At 45.5% G+C, this 12,436-nt stretch overlaps 1 protein-coding gene across 2 annotated transcripts in view; it reads right to left on the bottom strand.

Moving 5' to 3' along the window:
• Nucleotides 1-12,436, bottom strand: part of ADGRD1 (adhesion G protein-coupled receptor D1) — a 259,370-nt gene that overhangs the window by 235,330 nt on the left and 11,604 nt on the right. Inside the window, exons 3-5 of one of the 2 annotated variants that reach the window (XM_035097840.2) lie at nt 10,536-10,619; nt 6,001-6,096; nt 4,033-4,155 (exon numbers count right to left, since the gene is read on the bottom strand). In XM_035097840.2, the coding sequence (XP_034953731.2) occupies nt 4,033-4,155; nt 6,001-6,096; nt 10,536-10,619 (303 nt within the window). The remainder of the gene's footprint in view (nt 1-4,032; nt 4,156-6,000; nt 6,097-10,535; nt 10,620-12,436) is intronic. The other variant, XM_035097838.2, reaches the window with a different exon arrangement.

The raw sequence follows: 12,436 nt of genomic DNA, 5'->3' as shown, positions 1-12,436 counted from the left end.
ATAATAATAATAATAATTAATAATAAAGGTTGTCATGAAAATGAGCCCCAGTCAGCACAGCCAGAGGTCAAGGATCATGAGATCTATAGTCCAATGCATTTGGGAGGTACCATATTGGATCAAGATGAGTTCTGGGGTCATCATCAATTCATTCATCACCTTATATAGAAGAGTCTCAAGGCAATGTATCATTTTGAAAAGCAATAAATGAATAAAGCACACAAAGCGCTGCAGATACATTTAAAACTAAACTAGGAAAAATGAAACATAGATACTCATGGCAAAGGCCCATTCAAAGCTGCGGAAGCTTCTCAGAACACAAATGCCTTCAATTCTTTCCAGAAAGAGCAAATAGTGGACAAAGACTCTATTCCAAGGAAATATATAATTGGAAGGGGACCATAAGGTTAATCTAGTCCAACCCCTTGCAATGCAGGAATCTTTTGCCCAATGTGGGGCTCAAACCCACGACCCTGAGATTAAGAGTCTCGGGCTTTACCGACTGAGCTAGGGACAGCCATGTTAAAAGCCCTGCTCTGAGTTGCTGTGGCTTTTGCGCTCTTCGGAACTTGCAGGAGAAACTTTGCCACAGACCACAGCAATCTACTGGGTGCATGAGGGACAAGGCAATCTCTCAAGGGTTCCCTCTGCAACCCTTTCCTGGACCAAGGGACGAGGGCTGCATCCACCAGGCAAACGTCCGCTTGCTGATATTCCCTGCATTCTGCTCCAGTCCTTTCCGCAAGGGGAAAATGTGTGGTTTTGCTAGCATTGTTGATTATTATTTTAGGCCTGCTGAGTTTGGTATTTCTGTTGGTGGAGGGAAGCATGTCGTCAGGCTCAGAATGGAAGGTTGCCAAGCTGAGCTACAGTTGTGGTCCTCCCCGTTCTCCAGGAATTTCAGCTCTAAGTTTGACTAAGAGTTGAGTTTTGTGAAAACGTCTCTTCCCTTTTGCCAAAGCCATCTAAATGTCAGTCACTGTCAGTAGGAGGGGTGGGGACAAGGAGGGACGGGTGAATCAGTCCATTTCGTAGGAATTGGTGGATCTGTCAATTTCAGTTCTTTCAGTTTTTCATTTCCCCAATGTTTCAATTCATTCCTCTGCATTTCTGCAGCAGTTTTCTTTTCTTTTCTTTTTTAAAATCCTCCTAAAAATTCTTCGTCATTTTAGTGTGACTTTCTCCTAATAAGCACATTTTTGTATGCAGTTACAGGTAGGTAGCCGGGTTTTGTATGCAGTTTTTATTACTGTACACATTCAGGTAAGCAATTTCTCCTGATACAGTGCATTTTTGTAGGGTTTCTCCCACTAATATATTCCTTTTCATGCACACTTCCCCCTAAAATATCCATTTTTGTAAACACTGTTTGATTCGAGAACTGCATTGCAAAATTCAGGTAAATGCAATATGCACATTTTGAATAACAACTGTATGCATACATGTTTCAGAATGCTCAGATAAGCTAGATATGCATATAAATGCAAGATGAATAAAATCCCCCCCCCAATCCCTAGAGGAGGGGGAGTTTTTGTGCACTCCAGACAAGGAGTTCACCCTCACACATTGCTAGATTCCTGGAGCTACTTGCCAGGATCCTTGTCACATACAAATTGCAGCTACATTCCACACTGGAAAATTTTTTTAAAAAAAGGCTACGGTCCTAAGCATGATTGATAGACACCCAAGCATCTTCTTTTGAAATGGGCAGAGTAGTTCAGGCTGTGTTCTGCCCACCTGTCTGAGGTTGGCAATAATAATAATAATAATAATAGGGTTGCCAGACTCGATAGAGGACAGGACTTCTGTGCATTTAATTGCCCCGCTCTCTTTTGAGTCTGGAAACCTTAAAGAGAAACCAGCAGACCCTTTGCTTGGAAATTAAACAAAGGGTCTGCTGGTTTCTCTTTAAGGTTTCCAGACTCAAAAGAGAGCAGGGCAATTAAAGGCACAGAAGTCCTGTTCACTATTGAGTCTGACAACCAATTAATTATTATTATTATTATTATTATTATTTATTTGTCCACCCACTGACTGGGTTGGCAATGATGTCAGGCTGCATGGTATTCAGTCAAGCCAGCTGTGATGGGTTGTAGCTACCTTAGTTTGATGTTGATGAGCCAGGTGAGGTCACCTGTTCAACTCTTGTGGAGCAGGAGGCATTGAATGGATGCAGGAGAAGCAGCATGGGGGCTCCTTTGAGGGACATTTGGGGTGTTGCATCAAGACCCCAGCCCAGTTCAGGGTTGCCCTGTTTGCCACAAACATACCAAAGTTTCAGGTATGACTCACAGTTCAGCTGTAGGCTTGAACTTCCTACCACTTCTGAAATGTTCTTCCACCATAGTTTCTCCCTGACATTTATATAGGTGTGTTTCCCCATCTCCTTTTTCGTACCATTGTTACTCATCACACAATGCAGTGTTTGAATACCTTAAAGATCTTGTGAGCCCTGGAAAAGCCAGTGATGGCATGATAAACATTTATCCAGAGCCTTATATTATCCTCGTCATTAGAGAATGAACGTTGCAGACAGAGAGGTTTTTATTTCCCAAATGGTGTGCTTGTGTGTGTAGGAGAATATTAGAGTCTGGCACTCAATAGAGGACAGGACCTCTGTGCCTTTAATTGCTTTGCTCCTTTTTGAGTCTGGAAACCTTAAAGAGAAACCAGCTTGGAAATTAAACAAAGGATCTGCTGGTTTCTCTTTAAGGTTTCCACACTCAAAAGAGAGCAGGGCAATTAAAGGCACAGAAGTCCTGTCCTCTATTGAGTCTGGCAACCCTGGAGAATATTCGTTATACTGTACACACAACAAAATGTGCCTATAACAGCAAACAAATCCCTTTGGCCTGTCAAGATTAGATGCAAAAGCATCATTTCAGGAAAATGGGTGGGAAGGATGGGTTGCACAGGCTGAATCCATTGGTCTGCTGCCTCCTTTGCCCTGGTTGGAACCAACAGCTCTTTGGTTCCTCGCCTTCCGGAACACTGCAAGATTGGGGTTCTAGATCATGTGGGAAGCCACTGGGAGCCCCACATCACCCAGTCACATTTCATGATATGGTGGGCATCAAGGATGGTGGCACAAGAGGTGGATCTCAGCACTCTCACCCCCACTTGCATGTGGGGTTTACACATGAGCAGAACGCATGAACAGGACTTAGGTCGTTTCAGAACAACTAGAAGGGACAGTGTGTGTGCGCGCACGTGTGTGTGTGTGCGTGCGTGTGTGCGTGCATGCATGCATGCAAAGCACACTAACAGAGAGGCTGTGACTCTGCCCACCGCCAGCATGCTGCCAACCAATTATGTTGGTTGTCTGCCTCTATCATAGCTTAATCCACCTCAAGAGGTTGCTATGAGGTTAAAATGGAGACACCTGTATGCTAGACTCCAAAAGAAATCATGGGACACCAATTGATTCTTTTCTTTCTTTTTTCTTTAAAGTGTTAATGACATTCTTGAAGTGAATTTTTTGGGGATTGTTCTCCCGGATTGATTGCTGACCAGAATAAACTTACCATAGATCCTTAGAGAGATTCAAGCCAAATATTGATCCTAACCAGCAATACTTATAACTTGAGAGATCTAATGCAGTCCTAAGGGGGTGTGCTCAGCTGTGATAGTGCTCTGAGATATGAGTCAAGAGAAGGATATTAAAATACAGGAAAGATGTCTCTAAAACACAGTCCTTCATGACAAACTCCTTGGGGAATTTGCTTGGGGAATTTCTGGTAGCAGTCATCTTCTTTCTCTTTCTCTTTCTTTTTCCTCTTTTTAGAAGCCCATACTTAAATTCCAGCAAGAAAACTGCACCAGTAATTTTGATAAATTTGTATTTGCGTTTCCCAGGCAAATAATCTGGATTTTCTTTTTCTTTTTTAAATTAAAATGGGAAGTTGCAGGAAAATACACATAATTAAACCTCAAAAGGAGGGTGTTGCAGGACCCTCCTCCCTTTCTCTGGGAAAAGTGTGATGCAATAAAGGAATAGAATGGAGACAATGAAGACTGTGGCTTTGTACTAACCTTCAGGTTCACAGAATTCCGGGTTAACAATGCAAGAGTTCTGAGAGCTTCCAAAAAGGAGGAAGGTCATTCCTTTAACAGCTGGGACGCAGATACCTTTGTTCACTATTCCCTCTACAATATCTACCAAAGGGGGGAGAAATTGTTTAAATGATACATTTATCTATTTTTAATAGCCTTGTCCATTCAAACAGCCTAGGGATACAACTCAGGCAATTTTAAATAGCTTTCATCCTATTCCTCACCCCTCATCCCCATCTCTACGGGGCCTCAGACCCAATGACCCCTGCAATCCATCTCACCCCTTTGCATCCTCTCAATGCTATTCCAGACCCTCCCCCGAGTACTCCATACATTGCAGAAGACTTAGCGCACTGCTCTAAATGTATAGTGCACCTAGGGGTCTATCACTTTAAACACTCGTGTCATTCCTCAGAGAATCATGGGAAACATGGTTTGTTAAGGGCGCTGAGAGAGACCCTCTTTTGCCCTCCCAGAGCTAAAATAACCAGGGGTCCCTGCAAGGAGGCTCTAGTTATTAAACTACCCTGGGAACTGTAGAACTGGTTAGGGATATAAGAGGGCCTCCTAACAACTCTCAAAACAAAAGACGGTTTCCAGGATCCTTTGGAGGAAGCCATGACTGTTTCAAGTGGTGCGGTACTGTTTTAAAGGCATGGTGCAGATGGGGTCTTAAGAAAGTGGGTAGCCAGTCTCTCACTTTGTTCTGAGATGCGGAGGAAGGTGGAAGCCTCCTGTCTCCTGAGTTCTAATAGCAGCCTGCTGGGTGGGGTGGAGCTATGGTTCTGCCTTCCCCACACTAGGAGCATACCCAGATGGAAGGGTATTGGTGAAGGAGAGCTCTCCCACTGAACCAATCCAGTGCTTCTAACCATTGCACTCAGGCACCCCCAGACTCATTTCTGGGGGACTCACAAGGTATGGCTGGGGGCTCTGCTGTCTCTCAGCTTCTGCCCCCTGCAACTGGCATGGCCAATAAGGGCCCTTAAACATTACATTGCAATTCATGAGCCATAGTTATCTGTGAAGCGCAATGTAAAACCATGGCTTGAAGGAGGTTTTCATTTACCGTGGTTAAGTGCTACATGTGCACTAAGCTAACCATGGTTAATGCAAGTTACAGGTAGGTAGCCTTGATGGTCTGCCATAGTCGAAACAAAATTTAAAAAATTCCTTCCAGTAGCACCTTAGAGATTATCTAAGTTTGTCATTGGTATGAGCCAGGCATCTCCAAACTTTGGCCCTCCAGATGTTTTGGACTACAATTCCCATCTTCCCTGACCACTTGTCCTGCTAGCTAGGGATCATGGGAGTTGTAGGCCAAAACATCTGGAGGGCCACAGTTTGGGGGTGCCTGGTATGAGCTTCCGTGTGCATTCACACTTCTTTGGTCTCTCTGCTTTCTCTTCTTTTTGAGGTGACAAGGAGATGGTATACAGTAGATGCAAGTTGAAGTATACAGTAGATCAGGCATGTCAAACCTGCGGCCCTCCAGATGTTTTGGACTACAATTCCCATCTTCCCCAACCACTGGTCCTGCTAGCTAGGGATCATGGGAGTTGTAGGCCAAAACATCTGGAGGGCCGCAGGTTTGACATGCCTGCAGTAGATGGTTTCCAAGGCAGCAGAATGCAGCTTAGCAAACCATGGTTTCACAGTAGTTTTGATATTGTAACCAGAGTTAAGGCCACAACCCTTGGTTAGACCTAATCATCATCCTGTTTTGTCTCCCCTGGACCTACTAGAGTATCATTTACTGAACTTGCATACCACAAAGAGACTCCTTTATACTCTGTTTTGAGAGGGAGAATTTCCATCTAAAACCATACAGATTTAAAATAATTTTTAAACAAAAACGGTGCCTGCTTTAAAACCACGTCTAGCTCACAGCATTATTCAGAATGGCCCGAGAGTGACAAATGCGGAAGAATCATACTGAATCCTCACCTACAGTTGCAGAGAAGTTAGAGTAGGCAGAATCATTGGTATATACAAAAGTAGAATTATGGGAAGGAAGCACAGTGAAGTTGTGGAATCTTAAAGCTGGGTGGAACGACAAAAGACAAAAAAAAAGAGAGAGAAACGCAACACAATGAATAAATGCAAGATGAATATGAATCAGCCAGTCTGTATCTCTCAATGTGGGGGGTGAACAGTAAAGTACTGAAAGCTCCTCCCAGGGGATTGTACCAGATTGGGGACAGTGACATAGCTGCCAAGTCTCCCGTACTCCCCGGGGAAACCCCCGTTTTCCTAGTTGTTCTCAGCTGAAAAAACGGATTTTTTTGTTTTTTTCCGGTTTATTCTGGCGCGGCGGCCATTTTGGAACTGGGCGGAGCATGCTCAGAAGTGACCTTTGATGCAGCTCTGCCCAGTTCCAAAATGGCTGCAGTGCGACTTCTGGCGCGGCGGCCATTTTGGAACTGGGCGGAGCATGCTCAGAAGTGACCTTTGATGCAGCTCTGCCCAGTTCCAAAATGGCTGCAGTGCGACTTCTGGCGCGGCGGCCATTTTGGAACTGGGCAAAGAAGCATCAAAAGTCGCTTCTGAGCATGCTCCGCCCAGTTCCAAAATGGCGGCAGCGCTACTTCCGGTCTGCTACTTCCGGTCCAGTCCCTTATTTCTCCCACAGGAACTTGGTAGGTATGGACAGTGAGCACATTCAGCAGCAGATGGCTTGGTGGGGCAGAACTGCTTACCAGGAGAGAGAAGGGGAGGTGGCATGGAGGGTGTCGCGGTGCTAATGTACTGGCAGGCACACTGGATTGGTTCCATTGATGCATTTGCCCTGCACCACCTGCCCTGTTGCCTCGCCCTTCTGGTAAGGAATGGCAACTCACCTGCCAGGAAGTCAGATAAGCACTTCCAGCCCAGCCCAGCCCATCTGCTGCTGAACACATTCTAACCCCCCCCCCCAGAGTGTGGCTTTGCCCTACCTAAGACCTTCTTTTTCTGGGGGTGGGCGGGTGGGGAGAGGGACACAGAACAAGTCTTATGTTTTGTCACAGGGCAGCCTCTAATTAAAGAAAGAGGTGCTTGGGTTTTTTGGAATTGGGGGGGGATCTGATTAAGAAATGAAAAGGCATGATGGCCAGTTCCTCACCCACCCACCATAGCCTCTCCAGGTCTGCCATGCTAAGCTGACTCCCTCATCACTTATCATGCAAGCTCATCTTTTGGGGAGGGGTAGGGGCAGTATCTCAGGTCGTTTCCACACTGTACATTTAAAGTACTCTTATGCCACTTTAACAGTCAAGGCTTTCCCCCAAAGAATCCTAGGACCAGTCGTTTGCTAAGGGTGCTGAACTCACAAACCTACCATTCCAACAAGCAGCGTTCTTTCACAGCCTGCATCTGTATTGGAATTGTTTTTAAGATGTCATACCACTTGTATATTTGTTGCCCCGGGGCTCCTTTAGGAGGAAGAGCGGGGTATGGTATGAATTAAATTAACAAATAAATTCCAAGCACCCTCGACAAGCCGCAGTTTCCACATGGATTCCCCACGGCTGTTAAAGTGGTATAAGCATGATTTATATGTATGGTTGGGATCTGACCTAAATGATAAAACGCCTTCCAGGTCCAACCCCTGCCACATAGTGGTGCAGCAATAAAACGGCTAGCACATTTTCAAAGCTAAGCAGGATCCGGTATGGTTTCAAATTGGATGGGAGACCACGTGTTGAGATTCCTGCATTACAGGGAGTTGGAATAGATGAGAATTGGGGTCCCTTCCAACTCTACAATTCTAGGATTCTATGATCTCTAGATAGGCCTCAGAAAGACCCCTGCCTGAAACCCCAATTGTCTGCCAATCGGTGCAGACAACACTGAACAAAGTTCTAAAAACTTTGGTGTTTCCCCCCCAAAGGCAACCAACACCTCATTTGTGTGGATGGGTGGTGCCATTTGGGCTAAATAAGCAATGGCACTCGCAGCTCAAAGATCAGAGAGAGAATGGTACTGGCGCTTGACTCGGGAACTCCCATGTAGATCAGTGGAGGCCGATTCTTATCAAGACTGGTGAGACTGGAGGACCGCAGCAGGTGAAGTCAGATCCAATGACAGCCAGAGCCAGTTAAGTCTGCTTTCACTCCCATCCTCTGTTGAGTTCCACAAAGGCAACACCAAGAGCAAGGCAGAGGAGGCTCACAGCCACCAGAGGCACCCTATGGTCTGGTTGTAAGTAGGAAGACAGGAGGACAAGGGCACAGCGAGGTTGGTGGGGCAGTGCCCCACTGGCACCAATGGACCCAGACTCCACTGATTTCATAGCAAATAGCTATAGCCAATTGAGAGATACAGAACTGGATTTACAGCCACACAAAGATTTCAACAAATGAAATGGATTAACATGAAATGCAAGCTTATGACGCTCTGAGGATTGATGAGCGGGAAACATGGAGTGAAAAAACACAACTGCATGGAACTTATGGCAGATGCGAAGTCTGAGTTGGGTGGGTACAAGTAAATAATACCTGAAAGACTCTCTGGTTTACCGAAGGAAGAAATCCATGTAATCAGAGAGTGATATCAAAGCAGTAATTTTGCTGCTGCGACAGCCAATGAAAGGAGAACTTCTAGGACAGGGCTGGAGAGCCAGGTGGCAGCTGGATGCTATTGGACTACAGCTCCCATCAGCCCCAAACAGTAAGGTCAATGGTCAAGGATGGCGAGAGCTGTAGCCCAGCAACAGTTCCCAGTAAGCCACAGGTTCCCCATCCATGTCCAAGCAGGATCCCTGCTGTTATGACATTACACAACCCAAACAATACATACAGCCCCATCTTATTACTGTCTACTCAGAAGTAAGGCCTGCTGAGTTCAATGGCACTTGCTCCTGTGTGAGGCATGTGTGGGTTTTGCAACCTTAGTCCTGGTTCACATATGCATGCTTCGCAGTGTTAGAAACTCAGATATGTAAGCTAGGCGCCAAATGACTCCTTAAACCAGGGTTACAGTTGCCAAAACGGAATGCCTGGCTGCCATTTGGGGGGGGGGCAGAGAGCTTGATGAAAGTTGTATTTTTCAAGATGACTTTTTGGTTCCTGAAATTTGTTCCGATTGTGCAGGTAAAATATCACAGCTAGAATTCCAAAGAATGTGTTGCTAGTCAGTCAAGATCCAAGGGTCCCCAGGCATGTACCTCCAGATGGTGGAGATGTCAGGTGCCACCCTGACACCTGGGCATCTTCACTTGGTGGCAAAGTGGCTGATAGCCAGGTGCAAAATGCGCCTGGAGCCAAGCGAATTTCGAACGCTGCATGCTCATTGTTCATTGGATCAAAGGGTAACTTGTTGCATGTCTGAATGAGCCATCACAGATGATCAGTTGACATAAAGAAAAGTTTTAGATGGGATGGGAAGTTGTCACAGAATCAATACATTTCATTGGAGAGGGTGGGGGTCCCTATTCATATATTCCCCTGCCACCTTTAAGGTTCAGTCTTAATGGGAGATGAAGTGGTCAAAGGACTTCTGATCTGTACCACTTCATGTGGTGGTGGTGGTGGTGAAAGATGACTGAACACTACACATTGTATGTGTTGGGTGAACGACTCCACACAGAAAACTAGCATGTCTGGAGAGAAGGTTTAGACCAGGACACACTTCTCCCTGACATGCATCTTTTTATGAGCATTCAACACACACTTGCACCCTGAAGTCAAAAGTGGTTCTGTCCAAGCCTCCCTCGTTGCTATTCCTGCTTCTGTGGACCAGCCTAAACGCTGGATAAATCTCATGATGGGGTGACCAAGTCAAGTGCGATTCCCATGCATTTGTGAACCAGCCTAGGGTGCTTACATTCTGAATCCAAACATGGACCATAGGGGGCATCATCAGAAGGCAAACAGCATGCTTTGTGCCTATATTTACATAACACACACAAAAAAAATCCAACCACTGTCCACAAACACAAATGAGTTTCAGTGAAGGATCTAAGTGACAGCATGAACAAAAGCCTTCTTGGGATTGGGGGGTGGAGGAAGACCACTTTCAGACATGGGGCAAACATGCTTTACCCCACAGAGACAACCCCCCCCCAAATACCCCCATACTGTGTTAATAATGCATAGCTTTATCCCATGTGGTTTCCATGTGATGGGGGCACCACTTGGTATTGCACCAAGCACAAGAGTACGGTAATTTTTAAGCACACACAACACAGCTGGTTATCATTGCCCCTGCGAACCCATCATCAATGTTTCAGTTTGGCTCATGAGGTTGCCCCACCCACCAATATTGTCTTTGAAAGCTTAGTTCTATGTGGGTCACCAGCCCGCCTCTTCCCCCATCAAAGATCAATGGAGTCTGTGGTTTGAAATGCCAACAGAAAAGGTCATTTGGGTTCAAAACATTCGACAGACACAAGTGGGTACCCCACAAAGCCAATGTTTCTCAACCTTGCATTCTTACACTCTGAATTTCATAAAGATTTAAGTCACTCTAAAGGGAGTGGGAATCACCGTTCTTCGATCTACCTCCATTCGCGTCTCGCAACTCATGGATTCCTTCCACAGCCTCCAGGGGCCAATAATGCGATGCTTGGGCCAGGACATCAAAACCTGTCAAGAAAACACAATATCAAGAACTGCTTTGAAGATGTCTTCCACAGGGACGCAGGGAGTGTCTAATACAGGCATCCCCAAACTGCGGCCCTCCCGATGTTTTGGCCTACAACTCCCATGATCCCTAGCTAACAGGACCAGTGGTCAAGGATGATGGGAATTGTAGTCCAAAACATCTGGAGGGCCGAAGTTTGGGGGTGCCTGGTCTAATACAAAGTCTGATCACTGAGTTCATCTAGTTCAAGTATTGTCTACACTGACCATCAGCAGCTTCCCAGGATTTAAGGCATTGTGGTAGAGTAGTTAGAATGTCAGACTGAAACCTGGGAAACCGGGGTTCGAATCCGCCACTCCAGCCTTGAAGCTCACTGGTTGACCATTGGCCAGCCCCTGTCTCTCAGCCTAACCTACCTCACAGGGTTGTTGTGGGGGCAAAGTGGGGAGAGGGAGAGCCACATGTGCCACCTTGAGCTCTTTGGAGGAAAGGTGGGAAATAACGGGAATAAATAAATAAACAAACCCTATCTGGAGACACCAAGATTTGAGCCTGGGACCTTCTGCATTCAAAGGAGATGTTCTGCCACTCAGCTACAACTCTTCCCTTGAGCATAATGGGAATAGGACCCACTCCTCTCCAGCAAACAAAGCAACTACATATTGGTTCCCTTATTATTATTTTCCATTTCATTTCATTTATTTGATTTGTGATTCTCTTCCCAAGAGGCACCTCAAAGTGATTTACAGTGTACTAAAAACACATGCAGAGCATTTAAATAGATAAAAACCAATTAAAAGCTAATTATAGAGATGAGAACAGTTTTAAAAAGGCAACATCAATAACGCATATAAAATCAATTCAAATCCATTGCAGGTACCAGTTCGGATTACTGAGCAAACCAAAAATATCTACTCAGAAGGCGTTGAAAGAGGAAAGTCTTCAAAGGATTGGGAAAAGATAGTAAATTGGCATCTGTCTGAAATGAGGCAGACAGTGCAGCGTAGTGGTTAGAATATTGCAGTAGGGCCTGGGAGATCGGGGTTCAAATCCCCACCCAGCCATGAAGTCATTGCTTTTCAGCATAATCAACCTCACGGGGTTGTTGTGGAGTTCAAATGGCAAGGGGCAGGCCTGTGTTAGCCACCTTGAGACACTTGGGGGAAAGGTGAAGTATAAATTAACAATACAGTACTGATATGCAATGGGAAGGAGTTTCAAAAGGTAGGTGCTGCCACACAATGTATTTATGTTTGTTTGTTTCATTCAGTGAGTCTACTCTGAGTAAGTCTAGCACTGCATGCAATCCCGGGGGGGGGGGGGGGTTAGATGTGGAAGAATCGCCTCAATCTGCAAAGAAACATCTGGAATAGCAAACATGTAACAATTCCACCATTCTGCGCACACATACACACGCAGAGAGAGAACATCTGTGGGTTTTTGTTTTCTGCTTTCTGCTTCCTACCAACAAACAAATAAGCCCCACAGCTAATCAGGAATGTTGAGTTTCCTTAAGTACTTTATTCAGCTGCAGGTGGCCATATGTGCTGAGATCGAAGAGCGCAAGCTAACAAAGAACAAGCCCTCCAAGGGCTCTTGCTTCCCAGTGACAATATAGTTGCAGAATACCAACGTAAGAAGAGTCTGAATCAGGCCAGGGGCCTTCGACGAAAGACCCTTGCTTCCGTCTTATTCATTCTACCTCTCACTTAATACAAGAACTAACAGGGATGATCTGGGGTAAACCGAGCCTCCCCCTATTGTTCCCTTTAGCCTATCCTGTATTCCCTCATGCACTCGAGGGTTTTATTCTTTTTCT

This window comes from Zootoca vivipara, chromosome 17, assembly GCF_963506605.1.
Source record: "Zootoca vivipara chromosome 17, rZooViv1.1, whole genome shotgun sequence".
Lineage (NCBI taxonomy): Eukaryota > Metazoa > Chordata > Lepidosauria > Squamata > Lacertidae > Zootoca > Zootoca vivipara.
Note: the sequence above shows the minus strand (reverse complement) of the source record. Positions and strands in the feature narration are given on the sequence as shown.